Here is a 19,225-nt window from a genome sequence, read left to right as displayed (position 1 = left end):
AGTAAAAAAGAACTCAAAGATCACTATGGCTGAAATGAGAAAAGGGAAAACCGATATTGAGAAGAAAATAGAAAGTCTTCCTAGAACTGGCCCTTTCAGATCAAAGGATATATCAGAAAAGGTTAAAGACAGAATTGTGACAAAGCACAGATCTGGCCAAGGTTACAAAATAATTTCAGCTAAACTTGATTAGCTAGCAAGACACCGCCCACTTCACACTGGGTGTGATTTTTTCTTTTCTCATGCCGTTTGGTGCCCCCCCCAAGGTTGGTTCCCCTGTGCTTCAGCACCTCAAGCCCGTTGGATAAGCCACCACTGTCTAAGTGTATGAATGTGTAACTTTAAAGACAATCCAGTCCAGCAATCCACAGAAGATGTGTGTGTGTAAGTGTGAGTGTGAGTGTGAGTGTGCGTGTGTGTGTGTCTCACCCCTGTGGAGACAGCTTGTCCAGCCATCCACAGAGGATGGGTGCAGCGCGCTCAGAGCTGCAGGTGTAGCTGGCGTAGGGGGAGATGGTCAGGTCCTCCTCGGGGTCCCGTGGGGGGTGGAGGAGGTGGTGGGGGAGGGACAGGTAGCGTTGAGGAGGCGAGGGGTCACCTCCTCCACCCACGGTGCTGTAGCCCTGATGACCTTCTTGACCTCCTGCTCCACTGTGGAGCGCCTGAGACAACCTCCTGGCCCACCAACGCCTCTGAGAGCTGAGACATGTTTAGCTTAGTTTACTTTATTAGCACATTGTGATATAAAATACATACAATACATATCAGAAGAAAAGTTACTGTGCAAGAAGAGGAAGAAGCCAACAGGCTTATTTAGATCATTAAATAAGATACATTCAAGGTCAATAAGACAACAATACAAAAGCTGCTTGGATTAAAATTACAAGCATGATAATGTAAAGTATATTGTATTGCTTGTAAACCGTTAAGAGGTCGGTCATTGAGAAAGTCAAAAGGAGAGTGGAAAATGTTTCATCTCATTGCTTTCAACATAGAATTACTATAAATGTAAATCATTTTTCTCCCCACTAGAGGCAGGGCTCTGGATGGTTGCGTCAGTCAGTCGGTTGGTCCTTCCACCACTTTAGTTCCTAACAACATATCACTATGCTGTTCACCTTCATGTTACCCAGAGGATGAACCTAATGACCCCCTCTACTGATCTGGCATGCATGCTATCTAAATTACATTTTAAACTTTGCATAAGCCTGCATGGTCGTCAAGGCTAGGTCAAGTGCTACAGGTTAAGGTGCAGTCTGAAGAGGTGAGTCTTCAGACTACGGCGGAATATTGAGAGTGAGTCTGCAGTTCTAACTGCAATGGGGAGTTTATTCCACAGTTTGGGAGCCAGAAGGGAGAAGAGTTTTGGACGCGTGGAGCGTTGTCCCGGATGTTTTAGTGAAGGTTCAGACAGCTTCCCTGTGCTAGCTAATCTGAGAGAGTGGGAGGGGTTGTAGGGTTGGATCAGGCTTTGAAGATATGGGGGTGTCAAGTGTTTAGTTGTCTTGTAGGCCAACATCAGTGTTTTGTACTCTGTGTGGGCAGTAACTGGGAGCCAATGGAGGGAGAGGAGAAGGGGGGAGACATGTGAAAACTTTGGCTGGTTGAAGACCAAGCGTGCTGCAGCATTCTGGATCATTTGAAGAGGCTTCAGTGCACATGCCGGGAGGCCAGTAGGGAGAGAATACAGTAGTCAAGTTTTGATATGACTGATGTCTGGATAAGGAGCTGGGCTGACTCCTGGGGGAGGAAGGGTCTGATCCTTCATATGTTATAGAGTGTAAACCTACAGGATCGAGTGACTATGCAGATATAATAAGTTGGTTACTTGTTTACATTATTTAGATAGACAAACATATATTTATGATATAGTTTATTTGACCACAAATGCTAAGAATGTTATTTCACAGGGTGTTGTTTAGAAACATGCTAGGTTTGATGTTCACCTGGTATCCTAGTTGCTTTGACTTTGCACCAAATGTGAATGCTTGCATTCTAATTACCAACATTTGATCCGTCTTTATTCGGTGAGGATAAGAGCGTCTGCTGAATTGTAAATTGGGTTTAGGATCAGGGGGGACTTGGTCAGGGGTCAAGGTCAGAGGTCAAAGTCAGTAATACATTCAAATACGACAGTACCTTTTCGCTGCCAAAGTACATGAGGTTTTTGCCGTCAAACTTCACGTAGCGTTTCTGGAAAACATAGTTCCTGAAGTACAAACAGAAACATGACAGATGAGATGAATGAGAGAGGAGGAATATAAACAAAAACACATTAACATCTCACCTAACCTGGCCTGGCATTGGCCGGACTGATAGCGTGGATTCACTCACATACTGTGATCTGCGTTGTCGGTCTGGCTAATGCCAGGCTAACCCTAACCCCTAGCACTGTAACCCACTCTAACCCTCAAGAGACAGTGGGGGCCGTTCAAACAAAGGGGTTTAGAAGTCCTACACAAACCGCACAATCTGATAAAACACCGTTGTAGGGAGAAGTATACATCAGTTGCGTCTCTCTCCGAGCCCAGCCGCATTCCTCCCGCACCCTGAATTGAATTCATATTTATTTAATTTGCAATAATTCAACTGTATAGCATGCTAATGTTTTGAGACATATTGTATTTTATTACTACACAATAGTACATAAATAATTCTACACAATAAATAAATATGTTTTAAATAACTGATCTCAATATGGACCCATTATAGTTATGATAAGTTTTGCCATAATCATGTAGCTCTACAACATAGGCATAGCAATGACAGCAATGGTACAAAATAACATTTAAAAAAATGTATATATAATTATTATTAAAAAAAAAAGAAAAAACATCTAGCCATTCGGTATTCGGTTTCTGCCAATAATTTTTCATTCGGTGCGTCCCTATTAAATAAACATTTGACCTCTTTATTATTTTTAAGATGTTGGAACCGAAATATGGAACCGTTAGGAACCGGAACCGATAAGCAGAGCCGGAACCGGAACCGGACTCGTAAAAATCCTAACGATACTCATTCCTAAGCATGCCACTTGGACACAGGCCGCGGTCTGATCAGCCTCAGTCGGTCGGAGGGTGTCTGTTGTTGCAAGACCCCAAACACCCAGTGACTCCAGGAAACACTGATGAGGTGTCCAAGTGTGTGCATCAGTAGATGTTTTATTAACTAACACATTAACACTGAGGAGGAATGTAAACACATTAACACAGGAGGAAGAGGAAGGAAGAGTGAAAGATGAAGAAGGAAGAACAGACCGCTCAGAGCAGGAGAAGAGAGAGACAAGGCAGGAGAGGCTCCACAGGCAGGAGAGGCAGGAAGGAGGAGAGGAGAGCAGGAGGTGAAGCTTCACACCCAGAACCACTCTCTGTCTCCTGGAGAGGAGAGGAGAGGAAGAGGAGAGGAGAGGAGAGGAGTTTATTAGTTTGTACACAAAGGGAAAGGAATTGTGTCAGAATGTGTAATTGTATTTATTGTGTAATGATTATGAATCAGTAACTCTATATTCCTCTAAGTGCAGGGGCGGACTAACCCTCCGTGGTGCCCGGTGCTTGGACCCGTTTTTTTTTGTCAACGGGGGGGGGGGGACGCTTCACCGGCGTTTCAATGTTGTAGCGCTCCTTTAGCAGCCCTGCTTCTACATTTCGCCGTTCTTCGCCGTTTTCGCCCCTATATGTGAGATTTGGATATTTGCACACCAAATCCTGCGCTGTGATTGGCCACCAGTGTACCCCCCTAACCCTGCACCGTGATTGGCCAATCACAGTCTATTCAGGACTGTGATTGGCCAGGGAAACATGACACATGTGCATAGCCCTATAAATAGGACTATGCACTTAAAAAAAACACATTTATGTTTTTGTTTTAAGTGAATCACACATTGTGGGTGGAAAGGGTATTTTAAAAAAACACATTATTATTTTAAGTGAGCTTCCATCACCGTGATGACCACTGTTAAATAACAACAGTGACATAGTGCTCCAATTCCACATGCTGTGATTGGCTAGTGAGACATATGATGAAATTAATCTAAAACCACTTTGATGTGACACTAGTATATTTAACTTAGATGCTGTCCATTTTGTGAGAACAGTAAAAAAGAACTCAAAGATCACTATGGCTGAAATGAGAAAAGGGAAAACCGATATTGAGAAGAAAATAGAAAGTCTTCCTAGAACTGGCCCTTTCAGATCAAAGGATATATCAGAAAAGGTTAAAGACAGAATTGTGACAAAGCACAGATCTGGCCAAGGTTACAAAATAATTTCAGCTAAACTTGATTAGCTAGCAAGACACCGCCCACTTCACACTGGGTGTGATTTTTTCTTTTCTCATGCCGTTTGGTGCCCCCCCCAAGGTTGGTTCCCCTGTGCTTCAGCACCTCAAGCCCGTTGGATAAGCCACCACTGTCTAAGTGTATGAATGTGTAACTTTAAAGACAATCCAGTCCAGCAATCCACAGAAGATGTGTGTGTGTAAGTGTGAGTGTGAGTGTGAGTGTGCGTGTGTGTGTGTCTCACCCCTGTGGAGACAGCTTGTCCAGCCATCCACAGAGGATGGGTGCAGCGCGCTCAGAGCTGCAGGTGTAGCTGGCGTAGGGGGAGATGGTCAGGTCCTCCTCGGGGTCCCGTGGGGGGTGGAGGAGGTGGTGGGGGAGGGACAGGTAGCGTTGAGGAGGCGAGGGGTCACCTCCTCCACCCACGGTGCTGTAGCCCTGATGACCTTCTTGACCTCCTGCTCCACTGTGGAGCGCCTGAGACAACCTCCTGGCCCACCAACACCTCTGAGAGCTGAGACATGTTTAGCTTAGTTTACTTTATTAGCACATTGTGATATAAAATACATACAATACATATCAGAAGAAAAGTTACTGTGCAAGAAGAGGAAGAAGCCAACAGGCTTATTTAGATCATTAAATAAGATACATTCAAGGTCAATAAGACAACAATACAAAAGCTGCTTGGATTAAAATTACAAGCATGATAATGTAAAGTATATTGTATTGCTTGTAAACCGTTAAGAGGTCGGTCATTGAGAAAGTCAAAAGGAGAGTGGAAAATGTTTCATCTCATTGCTTTCAACATAGAATTACTATAAATGTAAATCATTTTTCTCCCCACTAGAGGCAGGGCTCTGGATGGTTGCGTCAGTCAGTCGGTTGGTCCTTCCACCACTTTAGTTCCTAACAACATATCACTATGCTGTTCACCTTCATGTTACCCAGAGGATGAACCTAATGACCCCCTCTAGTTCCATCATTACACCAAAAGACATTTATGATCATTCATATTTTATCTTATTTAAAAGTTGTTGCTGTTGTTTAAATATATTTTAATACTTCAGTATGTGTACAATTTGAAGACACCCTCTATCATGGCACTTATAAACAAATGATGATCATTAAATTAAATGTTCACTTTCTTTCATGTTTAGCCCCATTAATGAGAGCGTGGTGCTATAAACCACACCCACTTTGATCCTGTTGTATGTAGACTATGAAGTTTAGTCTTAAAACAGATCAGATGACAGGTATATTTACCCATGATCCTCAGCATGTTTATCCTCCAGTGTTTCCCTTCCCTCCATTTTGTTCCTGTCATCCTGAAAATCAGACAAAAACAGACAAAATAAAAGAGGTGACAGTTTAGCTGCTGCTGTGAACAACTGATGTCAAACAAATGAAATGCAGTGAACGCTCTTTATGATTTTCAAGTGGGCCTCTGATCCAGAAAAGGTTGGAACAGTGTTGTAATGGTGATTTTTTAACTGATGGGGTGCTAGTTTAATGACATCACGCATTTTACTTTAATAATGTGTGATACATTTTTTACTTAGGTTTACTTTTTTTTTTACTTATGTCCCTGGAACAATATATTTTGAGATGGGGGTCTGCGGCCAAATACATATCTAAACATGTTCTCTAAATTCTCTATCTAATCTATTTTTTCATGTCAAGGACCCCCAAAATGATATGTATTTGGCCTCACAGAGCTGTCTCACCTCAGGTGTGTGTCTGTAGACAGTTTCACAGTAGGGACTGATCTCCTCCTCAGGGTCGTCAGTGGAGGCTGAAAGGAAGAACATCAACATTTTACTGACAATATGGAAACTATTTATATACATTCATCTATACTGTAATGGCTATTTTGTTGGCTCCCAATTGCTCATCAAAACCCACTGATGCACCTATGTGGTGGCTCTACGCAGGCGAAATAACACATTTTCCACAGGTTTGAGTTGTAGTTTTTGTGTTGCTTTTTACTCCAAAACATGATACAAACATTTCTTTGTCATGGCATTGTTCTGTGTGCTGCTGTGTGTGCTGGTAAAAAACATTTGTCCCTCAGGTGCATCCTGTCTCACAATCACTTGTCTCCTGATATGCCCTAGAGGCGTGCCCTTGGTGCCCACAAATCTATACCAATTAATCACTCAACTAATAAAACTAAACATGCTAAAATAACAACTACAATAATGATAATAAACAAAAACAGTGAAATGGCTTCTACACTCCGGCCCCTAATTGTGCAAAATATGAACACAATTAGAAAAATACATTTCTAAAGAAGCCATAAACAAGAAAATTATTTTTCATTGGTATGTAGTATGTGTGTAGTATTTACGCTTGACTGAATCTTCTTTGTTGAACTGCAAAAAAGAAAGAAAGAAAGAGAAAGATGTTGAAAATAAAAGTTCTCTTTCACAGTCTAGTCTGTTGCCTCCAAGAGCAAACAGAGCTTGTTAACAGGTCTTTCCAGTATACTGGTTTTTGTCTGAAGACGTGCAGTGCGCACTAGGCCTTTGGCATCTGGTTTAGCCTCCAAAACTCTGCCCATTATCCATGAGCCTCTGGGAGCAGTAGCATCTGCAACGAGGACAATGTCTCCAGGAGTGAGGCATCTTTTTGCCTTTAACCATTTTTGTCTCTCTTGCATCAAAGGAAGATATTCAGAGACCCACCGCTTCCAAAAGAGGTCAGAAATATATTGAACCCGTTTCCACCTCCTTCTGGCATACAGATCTCCTCGATCAAACAGTCCAGGGGGCAAAGCTGGCTTTCCTTTTAACAGAAGGATGTGGTTTGGTGTTAGAGCTTCCAGATCATTTGGCTCATCTGAAGCTGTTGTGATGGGTCGACTGTTCAAGATTGCTTCTACCTCACAGAGGACGGTTTGCAAACCTTCATCATCCAGTGTCTGTTGATGTAGAACAGAATTTAGCACATTTCTCACCATGCGTATAAGGCGTTCCCACACGCCTCCCTGATGGGAAGCTGCTGGAGTATTGAAATGCCATGTCACTCCATCTTGCAGTAGAGCACCTTGGATTTTTTCATTGTTTAAGGCAGCCAGGGACTCTTTTAGTTCTCTATTGGCTCCAACAAAATTAGTACCATTATCGGATCTTATGCTCGACACTTGACCCCTTCTGCAGATGAATCTTCTTATGGCATTGATACATGAACTTGTATGCCACTTCGAGATGCACAGCCCTGCTAGTGAAGCAGGTGAAAATCACTCCATATCTTTTAATAAGACTTCTTCCTCTTTTTATGTCAATGGGACCAAAGCAGTCTACCCCCACATTGGTAAAGGGTGCTTTGTCCGGCAAAACTCTCTCCTTTGGCAAATCAGCCATTTTTTGCTCACCAATCTTTCCTCTTTGACGTTTGCATATGACACATTCTGAAATGATTTTCCTTGTTGCAGAATTAGCATTGGTGATCCAATATTTTTTCCGCAGATGGCAGAGCATGTGATTTCTTCCTCCATGTCCCAGCTGTTGATGAATGTGTCGAAGAATGAGTGATGAAACATAAAGATCCTTAGATAAGATAACAGGGTGTTTAGTTTCTTCTGGCATGGATGATCTACACAAGCGACCACCAACTCTCAGGATTCCATTTTCCAATACTGGATCCAGTTTATACAGCTGACTGTCCTTCTTGACACTTACAGCACCAGCTGACAATATGGCAATTTCCTCTTTGAACTTGACTTTGTACAAAACAAATAATTGCCTTTTCTGCCTCGGCATGGTCTTCAGGATGCAAACTGTGCCTTTTGATTGTGGTTTTGAAGTTGTACATTCTTTTTGTTACTTCAATCTTTTGTTTTTCCAGATCCATTTCATCGACGCATACTGCAGCATGGATTTCCTTTCTTGTCTGTCGCAGCAACATGAGACACTGCTTGATTCTCAGAAACCAGGCTACAGCAGTCTTCAGTTTTGACCAAGTCGAAAAGTAGTTGATCAAACAGTTGGTATGATTCTCTGTGTTTGTAGCAATGAAATTGACTGTCAGGTCCCTTTTGACCTCTGGGTCTTCAGCAGCAATTCCATGGAATTCCAAGTCAGACTTATGCCATTCCCCCTCTGGCCCAGAGAGAAAGCCAGGTCCATTGATCCACCTTTTGCTTGTCAAAAAGTCAGTGGCCTTCATCCCACGTGTAACGTCATCGGCTGGATTATCCTTTGTGCCAATATACCTCCACTGTTCAACACTGGTAGCTTCCCTTATGACTGCTGTTCTATTCGCAACAAAGGTATGGAACCTCTTGGTTTCGTTGCTGATGTACTTAAGTACTGTTGTACTGTCCGTCCAAAAAATTGATTTTTCCAACTCCAGCTGCAACTCTTTTCGCAGCATCCCATCAACCCTTACTGCTAGAACAGCAGCTGTAAGCTCCATCCTCACAATTGTGGTCTGTTTCAAAGGTGCAACTCTGGCTTTACCCAAGAGAAATGCAACATGCACCCTTCTGTCATCATTCTCCATCCTCAGATAAGACACAGTACCATAGCCATCTTGACTGGCATCAGAAAAGTGGTGCAGCTGTGCACTACTGGGCTTGCCAAAGTTTCTGGGTTTGAAGCAGCGATCCACCTTTAACTCCGCCACCTTTTCAAGGCCGTTTAGCCATTCTGACCACTGCTTAGAGAAGAACTGAGGAATGTCTTCATCCCACGCACACTGTCTTTTGCAAAGCTCTTGAAGAATCATCTTGGCTGACAAAGTGTAGGGTGAAAGAAATCCCAAGGGATCATAAAGTGAGCTGACCACTGATAAGATGCCTCTTCTTGTCTGTGGTTGTTCTTTCATGATGGTCATAAACTGGAACCTGTCAGTCTCAACACACCACTGCAATCCAAGTGCCCTTTCCAATGGGAGACTGTCCTTATCCAAATCCAGCGCCTTGATTTCCTTTGCTCTGCTCTCTTGTGGGATTGATAATAAAACTGATCGGCTGTTGCTTATCCATTTAGAGAGATTAAAGCCTCCTTTGCGGCATATAGCAGTTAGATCCTTAACCAGCTGTGTTGCCTCCTCCTCAGAAGGCATAGACTTAAGGCAGTCATCTACATAGAAATTGTGGTTTATGGTACTGACTACTTCTGTAGAAAACAGAGCTTGATTGTCATCTGCCGTCTTTCTCAGAGCATAATTTGCACAGCTTGGGGATGACACTGCTCCAAACAGATGTACCTTCATCCGATATTCAACCAGAGGGCGCTTAATGTCACCTTGAGGCCACCACAGAAAGCGAAGAAAGTCAATATCCTTTTCTGTGACTTGGACCTGGTGGAACATGGCCTGTATGTCAGCCATCACTGCAATGGGTTTCTGCCGAAATCTAATAAGGACTCCAATGAGGGAATTTGTGAGATCTGGACCTTGTAGAAGTTGGCAGTTGAGTGATGTCCCCTTGTACACAGCTCCACAGTCAAACACGACTCTTAGTTTTCCTTTCTTAGGGTGATAAACTCCATGATGCGGAATATACCACACTTTACCATCATTTCGATTCAATTGATCCTCTGGCACCATCTCAGCATAGCCTTGATCAATTACATCACTCAGAAAGGATGTGTATTCCTCATGAAACATCTCATTTTTTCCAAACTTTCTTCTCAAGCTCACAATACGCTGCTCTGCTATGCAGCGGTTGTTTGGCAATATGGGGTTTTCATTCCTGAAAGGCAGGTCAAAGGAATAATGACAATTTTTCAACACAGAGGAGCTGCTCACAATGTTCATGAACTTAACATCCTCTCTTGACATTTCAGTTTGTTCTTCTGAGGTCTTCTCACTGAAGTCATGATTATACTGTTGAATGATCATTTCCTCCAGGTGTACAATAGAGATTCGATTTGTGGAAATAGTGGAGCAGCCTGTCTTGCTCCTACTGTCACCTCGAAGTGGACCATTGAGAACCCATCCCACTTTGGTCCTTATCGCATAGGGACCATTTCCCTGGCTATTTATGACTTCCCAAGGCTCTATAACTTTTGGGGCATTCGTTCCAATGAGCAGCTCAATTTGAGAGTCAATTTGATGTAATTTGATACTACCCAAATATGGCCATTGGTCAATATCCTCTTGCCTGGGAATGTTGCCCTCAGATACCGGCATGCTGCTGTGGGTGAAAACATCGGGCAAGTCAACAAAATCATTAATGTCAAGGGCAGACACCTCCAATCCAGACACTATATGGGTAGAAAGTGTCTTTAACTGCCCCATGGTTCTCAACATAATGTTAGTTCTTTGTTTCCTGACATTCAATCGTTGTGCCAGGCCATCTGTGCAGAAAGTACCAGAACTACCAGGATCCAAGAAAGCATATGTTTGTATGATTTTATCACCTTTTTTGGACTTAACCTGGACTGGCACAATCGCAAAAGTACAATCGTCCTCACAACCGGCCCCAATATGGCCACATGATGTCTGAGGTGCAGCAGCTGCGTTGCTTACTGCTGGTTCATTGGATGGCTCCACTTGTTCCGAGGATTTTCCTCTATCCTGATGTTCAATATGGAGAATTCCTGGGTGCTTTTGGCTACACACATTGCAAATTAATCGATTTTCACAGTTTTTGCTAATGTGGCCCTCCTTTAGGCAGCCAAAACAGATCCTCTTCTCCTTAACGAAGTTGATCTTTTCCCGGTGTAATTTTCCTTTGAACTGGTAGCACTTGTCCAATAAGTGATTGCTCCTTTTGCAATACAAACAGCTTTGGTAAGTAGGGGGAGGGGAGGAGTGTACTTTCTTCTCCACCACAGCAACATTTGTGGCAAAACTGCTTCCTTTGTGCCCCTTCAGACCCTTTATCTGACTGGGAGTGGGAGCTGCACTTCTATTTGAGGAAGCGAGTGGGGTGTCCTGTATGTTGCCAAACAATGGATCTGAAGCTATTCTGACCTGCTTTTCGATGAATTGAACCAGATCCTTAAACATTGCCCTTTGACCCCGTCGATCTTGCAGGTCACAGGCAGTGCTTCTCCATTTCTCAATTTTAAAACAATGTTCCTCATGTTACATGGCATATCCAATTCTTTCATATGCATGATTTGCTCTGTTGCATTAACAGCACCCACGTAAAAAGAGGGAAAATGCATGCAATGCCTTAATGTCATCACCTTTAATGGGTGCCCAACTCAAAGCTTTTTCCATATATGCGGCAGTGATTTTTTGTTCATTTCCAAAGTGCTCCTTTAGCAGATTTTTTTGCTCTTTCATATCCCTGTTGAGGAGGCAGATGTTGACAGCTGTGCACTATTTCCTTTGGTTGATCCCTGGTGTATTGTTCAAGGAAATGCAAACAATCACCAAAGTTATCAGTTTTCAACTCAACACCATTTTCAAATGCTCGCATAAAAGCATAATATTGAAGAGGATCTCCATCAAACACAGGAATGTGTCTCACTGGAAGAGCAGATGAACGATTCTGTTGAACTAATAAAGATGTTATTTCATTTTGTTTTTGCATAATATTGACAATGTCATTCTGTTTGCCATCACACAACACAGGTGTTTGAGAAACTTGGCCTGACACTGGCTCTGCCGAGTGTCTTTGCATAGGAACCCTGTGCAACAGTTGTGTGTCATTGATTGTTCCTTGAGTCTGGGCATCAACCTTTTGTGAATTTGACATTTGTGTATTTGTCCTTTCTTTTGGCCAAACAACCTGAGATGGCGCTACTGGTTCAATTCCTGTCATGTTATAGTTCACTGTTGCAGGATTATAAACGGCTGCATTGGGATTGAGCTGGTTTGTACTTTGAGCATGTTTTTCCAAATAAGATTGCATTCCATTTGATGCTCTTGAGCCGCTCCTTGATACATTGTCCTCCAAAACATTGATTTTAGCATTGAAAGCTGCCAATTCTGTGTCCAGTGCTAGCTGTTCCCTTTGTCTTTTCACTTGTTCCCCTTGTCTCCTCAATTGCTCCTCTTGTGCCTCCAGCTCATGTTGTTTCTTTAAAGCGACAACGCGCTCCATCAGAGCTGCCTTCTCAGATTGAGCTTTGACAAGTGCAGAGGTTGTTGTTGAAGTACGTGAGGTTTGAGACTTGCTGCGGGACTTTGTCCGGCTTGCGACATTAGAAATACTGTCCTCAGGTCTTATTTCCTCATTGTCTGCCACATTTAGGCTAGCAGGGGTTTGTGCTGGTTGACCAGCCTCAAAAAGCCACTTTTTTACATCTTCTTTAAAACCACAATACAGTGTCTTTTTTGTTTCAAACCATTTCGTTTGTTTGGCAACCTCCTCCTCAGGCAGAGAAAACCTGAACAATGCATCATGTTTATCACTCATTTCATCCAAGCACTCTTTCATAATTTCCATCTCAGATTGTACTTCTTTGACATTTTCATTAGAACTCATTAGCACTTTCAGTTTTTCCATGCACTGGCCAGCCTGTTGGCTTTTTAATTTTCTTATTTTCTGACATTTTTCTATATGCAAAGCCAATCCTCTCTCTGTAAATGTTGGATTCCTTTTTTCAGGTTGTATGGCTCCATCGCCCACTGTTTTCATGATGTCTGACATTTTGACTTCCTTTTTTACCACACAACTTAAGTGCAGTGCAATGTACGGTTCACAGGGCACAGTGCAGATAGCGACAGATCAAAAATAAAAACGGCAGTGGCAAAACAACAGGCATGTCACAGATAAAAGTCCGACAGTGACAAAACTTTAATAATAATAATGGACAGCAATGCAAAAAACGTGTCACCAATAAAAGTCCAGCAGCAGTGACAAACACGAAAAATAAATAACTCCAATAGTTAATGCTGTTTTCCTGTACAGCTTTAGTCGTGCCTCGTTACATACCGCAATCTCCTTTGATCTTGTAACAATGTAAAGCGATCTCCTTTGATGCGCTTCCAATCGTTCCTTTTTTTAGTCCTTTTGTCCTTTTGTCCAATCTTCCATAGGACATGGGTTTTTACTTGTGTAATGGCTATTTTGTTGGCTCCCAATTGCTCATCAAAACCCACTGATGCACCTATGTGGTGGCTCTACGCAGGCGAAATAACACATTTTCCACAGGTTTGAGTTGTAGTTTTTGTGTTGCTTTTTACTCCAAAACATGATACAAACATTTCTTTGTCATGGCATTGTTCTGTGTGCTGCTGTGTGTGCTGGTAAAAACCATTTGTCCCTCAGGTGCATCCTGTCTCACAATCACTTGTCTCCTGATATGCCCTAGAGGCGTGCCCTTGGTGCCCACAAATCTATACCAATTAATCACTCAACTAATAAAACTAAACATGCTAAAATAACAACTACAATAATGATAATAAACAAAAACAGTGAAATGGCTTCTACATATACATTTAACTCATTGAGTGCCATTCACGTGTTTCACGTGTTTTAACGCTATGGTGCAACGTGCCAATCACGTGTTTCACATGTTTTTGAAAAAAATTGTAAAAAAAAAAAAAAAAAAAAAAAAAGTTCAGAACCCAAGATATCATTATCTGAAGATTTGCAGCTCCATCCACTCCTTGTTTAACTTATAACTGAAAAAGGCTGTATCTCGCTTCCTAAGCACTTTTTTTTTACTTTGAAAAAAAAAAATCTAAATCGTACTGGCCAGAAATAGCCAGAAATAATTTGGGCACTCAATGAGTTAACTGACTACTAAAACAATATGAAAATGGACAGCATTTTTATAAAGCTTTTCTCCAAAGCGCTTTACAATGCATCGTGTTTCTGTCGTTGAACACTGGACATTATGAATAAAATTACATTTCTGTTTGGCCTCTAGGCTTTGAAGTCACACAGGTGCAGATATGACTGTTTGCTTTTAATAATTGTTTCTGTTAATATGTTTGCTGATTTTGAACTCTAATGTGTCAGTGATGTTGTCTCCTGTTGTTTTTAAGCGTGCTGTTCCTTTAACCCACCAGTAACAGCCAGTCTAAAGGTACATAAAGGTACAAGGGCAAGATTGACTAGCACCCACCCGTCTAACAGACGGGTGCTATGGTAAAAGAGGTGGTTGCTGTGATAAAACAGTGGTTGCTATGGTCTACAACAGTGGTTGCTATGGTCTAAAACAGTGGTTGCTATGGTAAACAGGTGGTTACTATGGTAAAACCATGGTTACTAGGGTATAACAGGCGGTTGCTATGGTAAAAGAGGTGGTTGCTATGATAAAACAGTGGTTGCTATGGTCTAAAACAGTGGTTGCGATGGTAAACAGGTGGTTGCTATGGTAAAACCATGGTTGCTAGGGTCTAACAGGCGGTTGTTACGGTAAAAGAGGTGGTTGCTATGATAAAACAGTGGTTGCTATGGTCTAAAACAATGGTTGCTATGGTAAACAGGTGGTTGCTATGGTAAAACCATGGTTGCTATGGTAAAAGAGGTGGTTGCTATGATAAAACAGTGGTTGCTATGGTCTAAAACAATGGTTGCTATGGTAAACAGGTGGTTGCTAGGGGTAAAAACATGGTTGCTATGGTAAACAGGAGTGGTTGCCATGAGAAAACAGCGATTGCTAAGGTGGTTTCTACCATACACAAACGGTCCAGCAGCAGACTGCTGCCATGGTAACGTCCACAAAAGTGTACGCAAAAAAGACCAGCAGAGGTCCTGTTGAGCTCTGAAATAAAAGGGCTGCTCAGAGTGACAGAGCTGCCAGTGTGTTGAAGACAGAGAGCAGCATACTCAGAGAGCTAGCACTATTACTATTACTAACTATAATAAAGATGGTTTCCAGCAGCATGCAGAGCTCCATGACTCCACCCAACAACGTTGTCAGAGTCATCCTCCCCTCGCCGCCAAAGGCCCCGAAGAAGAGACGCCTTCAATGTCTGCCGTTCCGCTCGCTCTGCAGGCTCTACGGGACAGACGTTCGGCGCCGCTTGGACTTTTTGGAAGCGTGTAAGGTGGTTCTGAAGACCCCCGAGAACCAACGGCTGCTCCCCCCGCTGCCAAACGCCCCGAAGATACACCTCCAGCGTCTGCCGCTGTGCTCGCCGCTCTTTGGGCCAGACGTCAAGCAGCGGTTGGAATTTTCTGAAGCGTGTCGGGAGCATAAGAGCATGGTTCTGAAGACCCCCGAGAACCAGCGGCTGCTCCCCCCGCCGCCAAACGCCCCAAAGATACGCCTCTGGGCCCTGACGCTGCGCTCGCCATTCATTGGGCCAGACGTCAAGCAGCGGTTGGACTTTTCTGAAGCGTGTGAGATGGTTCTGAAGACCCCCGAGAACCAACGGCTGCTCTCCCCGCTGCCAAACGCCCCGAAGACACGCCGCCAGGCCCTGCCACTGCACACTGGGACCCACCCACATGTTCAGCGGAGGTTGGACTATTCTGAGGTGAATGACACCAATCAACATGCTCCCTGGATGTGACATCATCATCACGCCACCAATCAACATCCTCCCTGGATGTGACATCATCATTATTAAACAAGAGGAGGAGAGTCTAGTGGAGGACGCAGCTCCTCTGTGGACATTAAGACATTACAGACCCGGACAGACATCGTTCCCAACGGGCATCGTACCCAACAGACAATCGTTATCAACGGCCATCGGCCTAATGTTTTCAAATGTTTGACAAATGTATATATTGCACTTGTGTTAAATGTATCAAACATGTTATGTATTATATTGTAAATAATAATTTCATCAAATACTTCAGATGATTTCAAATAAATCCCAAACTATGAAAAATCTAAATATTGCTTCCTGTTCAATGACAGTTGTGCTGGTCAGGCTTTTGGATTTAATTTGGTTTATTTCTTTACAGATCACCAGGTTCACACAACGTTTATCTATGTTTTATTATCATTAAACCAAAACAGTCAAATAATTTAACACCTGGAAACACCCTCAAGGGGTCCTTGACGGGGTTCCAGTGAGACCCCAGCTAAGTGATTTAATTACTAGAGTTCAGGCTGCTACGCGGCCCTCACACCTACGTCACACCGCTGATCCGACTGATATGCCCATATATGGAGATCCCTGATGTCATCAGTATATGCCCATATATGGAGATCCCTGATGTCATCAGTACATGCCCATATATGGGCATGCTGATTTGTTTGCATGTGATGTCATGACGACACATTAAGGTTAGACAACACTAGGCATGTAGCGGCATACCGTGTATTACGGTATTACGGCAGTATAAATAGCCACGGTATTGATACCGTGATATTTCCGAGCTCACGGTATTTATTTATGTATTATTGTATATGAAAACATTGCCATCTTGCCCACACGCATATGGAAAGTGCAGAGCGGGTTCTCAGACCACTCACCCCGCCATGCCAAGTCTGTTTGGTAGTAATCTGAGTTCCCAGAAGTTTTCGCCAGCTCTGGCGAGGAACTTCTGGGCCAGAGCCCTGGTATTTGTGGGCGGGATGTAGCTTACGCTCAGAATCTGAGCGGACACGCCTCTTACCGGTCTGAGAGCTGTGCAACTCGTCTAAAAAGTCCGACGAGAGGCAAACAGCAGTACACAACAATGGCGGCCGCAATTTCTCAAGGGGAAATTGCTTCCCGTCGATCCTATTTAGATGTAACACCCACTGCATGTCGATCCCTCCCCCTTTTCTTCATTGGCTGTTGATTTGAATCACAACGCAGTGGCCGCGCCCCTGCTGTCCAAGCTAAAAAGCATAAATGAATGGACTACTTTTATTACTGTAAGCGATGAAATCCTTCGTGTTATTGTTAACTTTGGGTCAATTTATGAATTTATTTATTAAATAGCCATGTAATAAGCGGGATAATCAATAGGGAGCAGGTCATTATTGAGAAATAAAGTTGAAACCCCTTCAGGGTGATGAAGACCCCTCCGCTAGGCGTCGCCTTTCTCTATAATGGCCGGCTCCCCATTGATTATCCCTTGCTTAAACTTTATGATTTCTTAAGTTAATAGTATGATCTCCTACTCACGTTAACCATCCAGTGGGAAGTGAGGGAGGCCTACATAACATACCGAATCAACGAAGCTGAGATGTATCATTTCTAAAATGTAGTGTAAATAACACACACACAAACGTACTTGCACTCCTCGTCCAGCAGGTGGAACAGTGCTGTGGGTTTCTTGCTGATCAGGTTAATGCAGCCGCTGTTGTCAATGTAGTCGAACACACACACACACACACACACACACACACACACACGGTTCCTTCCTTCATCCTCACGCTGGGTGCATCCACACATACGTCAAGTTGTCGTACGGAAGTCGGAAGTCCCATCCACTCTCACGTTAAGTTAAAAAACGGAAGTTCCGGTCCGGTTTTTCCTATAAGACACACACACACGCACGCAGACAAAGGCAACACACACACACAGAGACAGGGGTAAAACTCTCAGCAAAGCCAGACGTCCACACAGACAGCCGAGGCACAGAAACCTTGCACACCAGCACTCAGAGGAGAAAACAACAGAGCTTTGAGGGGATTAATACATAATAAATAAAGCCACAACAAGAGGTAAAGTTAAACAGTGTTAAAGATAACACCAAAGATAAAGAGAGATAAGAGAGAGAAGATAACAAGCTCCATATGAAGCCAAGGATCACCAGCGGAACCAGAAGATTCCTCCGCTGAAGGACCGAGGTCTCCAGAAACCACCTTCAGATTCAGGATTTTCTCTCTCACTCTCACACTTTACTATACTTTAGATCCAGATAGCGACTGACTACCTATAGTCCATGGGCTATACCAAGCTGCCTCCTTCAGCAGATCCCACACCACCAACCAGCAAGTCTCCAGTCAGACCAGTAGCCGACGAACCAGCGACCAGCACCATCAGCAACAGCAGCGCGGCGACAAAGACCCAAGCTGTGATCGGACCAGTACCTTAATAGCGGGCGGCACGTTGATTGGTACTCCTACACGGGGACCGTGAATCTGCATCCGCTACACCGGCGGTCCATTGGCCAGAAGCGCGCCACCTGGGACTCGAACCTGTGATCACAACATCATCATCCCCGGCTTGTTCCCAGCCTGAGCTCAGCTCCGGACGGACCCGACGCAGAGAGGCGAGAGAGACAAGACAGACAGACCAGCAGCATCTTCCATCTGAAAACCCAAAGAAATAAGGTAACGCTTAAATGTTTTTTCTCGTTTTGTTTCATGTAAAATTGCATGTAGTAATTGATTTGTTCCTTCTACCCTTTATTATGTTTATTTAAATAGCTCATAATGCTTGCACTCACTCACTGCTAAGTTATTGCTGCTCACGGAACACAGCTAGTGGACGAGGTAGTAGGGATACAAAACAAACTTTGTTTCGGTAAGTAACAAAGTGGTTTTGTTTACTTTCACTACAGTTGGAGCCCTCGCAGGGCAGTTGAATTCCTTGTCTATAAGCAGAGCCGAGCGCCTGGCAGGGCGTTAGAGAGAACTCACTAACGCTCTGGACCAGGGCTAGGCTGACCATCGAAGGACTCTGCAGTGAGCACCTGAATGTGGCAAAGTGACAGATACACAAAGCTTCCGTCTCTGCAGAAAACGTTTCTATACTTCATCATGAAGATGTCGGACCAAAGTCCTCACAATATGCCACTTCATGATGGACTTAATAAATGTGGTTCTGGGTGGTTTGGTTTGGTTCTGTGTGTGTGGCAAAATCCTGAATGTTAAATGACTCAGAGTGTGAAAGCGGATTTAATGGTGTAGCTCTACCTAACGCACCAGCATATGTGTGTACTGTACACAGTAAAATACATAATGTTCTCTTAACGCCAAACAGCGTACGAATGGTTCCATTTTGGCTACATTCTTCGGAGTTAAATTAACAATGGGATTTTACTGTGTGAGCATGCGTTTACTCCAATCCACATGTGGCAACATGCTGGCCATGCAGCGTACCTCTCTCTCCTCTATTCTTCTTGGTGCGGTCGATGTGGTCTTTGAGCTGGATGTGGACCTGCCTCTCATTGGGCAGGTCTCTGATGAAGGGATGTTTGAG

The 19,225-nt window shown here is 43.4% G+C and overlaps 1 protein-coding gene across 1 annotated transcript; it reads right to left on the bottom strand.

Annotated features, from left to right (window-relative positions):
• Positions 1-457: 457 nt before the first annotated feature.
• On the bottom strand, positions 458-17,429 carry LOC308099020 (uncharacterized protein). Its single transcript, XM_080447544.1, has 6 exons — positions 17,310-17,429; positions 6,001-6,068; positions 5,540-5,601; positions 4,521-4,790; positions 2,140-2,209; positions 458-699 (listed from the first exon to the last, which is right to left on the bottom strand). Exons 3-6 carry the CDS (start codon positions 5,584-5,586, stop codon positions 595-597), a joined length of 492 nt encoding a protein of 163 aa, XP_080303670.1. The 5' UTR covers positions 5,587-5,601; positions 6,001-6,068; positions 17,310-17,429; the 3' UTR covers positions 458-594.
• Between the last annotated feature and the right edge of the window lie 1,796 nt (positions 17,430-19,225).

The sequence above is a fragment of the Gymnoscopelus braueri genome (genome assembly GCF_963280865.1).
Source record: "Gymnoscopelus braueri genome assembly, chromosome: 1".
Classification (NCBI taxonomy): domain Eukaryota; kingdom Metazoa; phylum Chordata; class Actinopteri; order Myctophiformes; family Myctophidae; genus Gymnoscopelus; species Gymnoscopelus braueri.
Note: the sequence above shows the minus strand (reverse complement) of the source record. Positions and strands in the feature narration are given on the sequence as shown.

What these genes read in the sequence shown, in the direction of transcription:
- LOC308099020 (XM_080447544.1), bottom strand. Translation starts at nt 5,586, where the DNA reads ATGGAGGGAAGGGAAACACTGGAGGATAAACATGCTGAGGATCATGG. An exon ending in AAACATGCTGAGGATCATGG is followed by an intron (nt 4,791 to 5,539) that starts GTAAATATACCT and finishes AACATGTCTCAG; the next exon opens with CTCTCAGAGGTGTTGGTGGG. An exon ending in GACAAGCTGTCTCCACAGGG is followed by an intron (nt 2,210 to 4,520) that starts GTGAGACACACA and finishes TTTGTACTTCAG; the next exon opens with GAACTATGTTTTCCAGAAAC.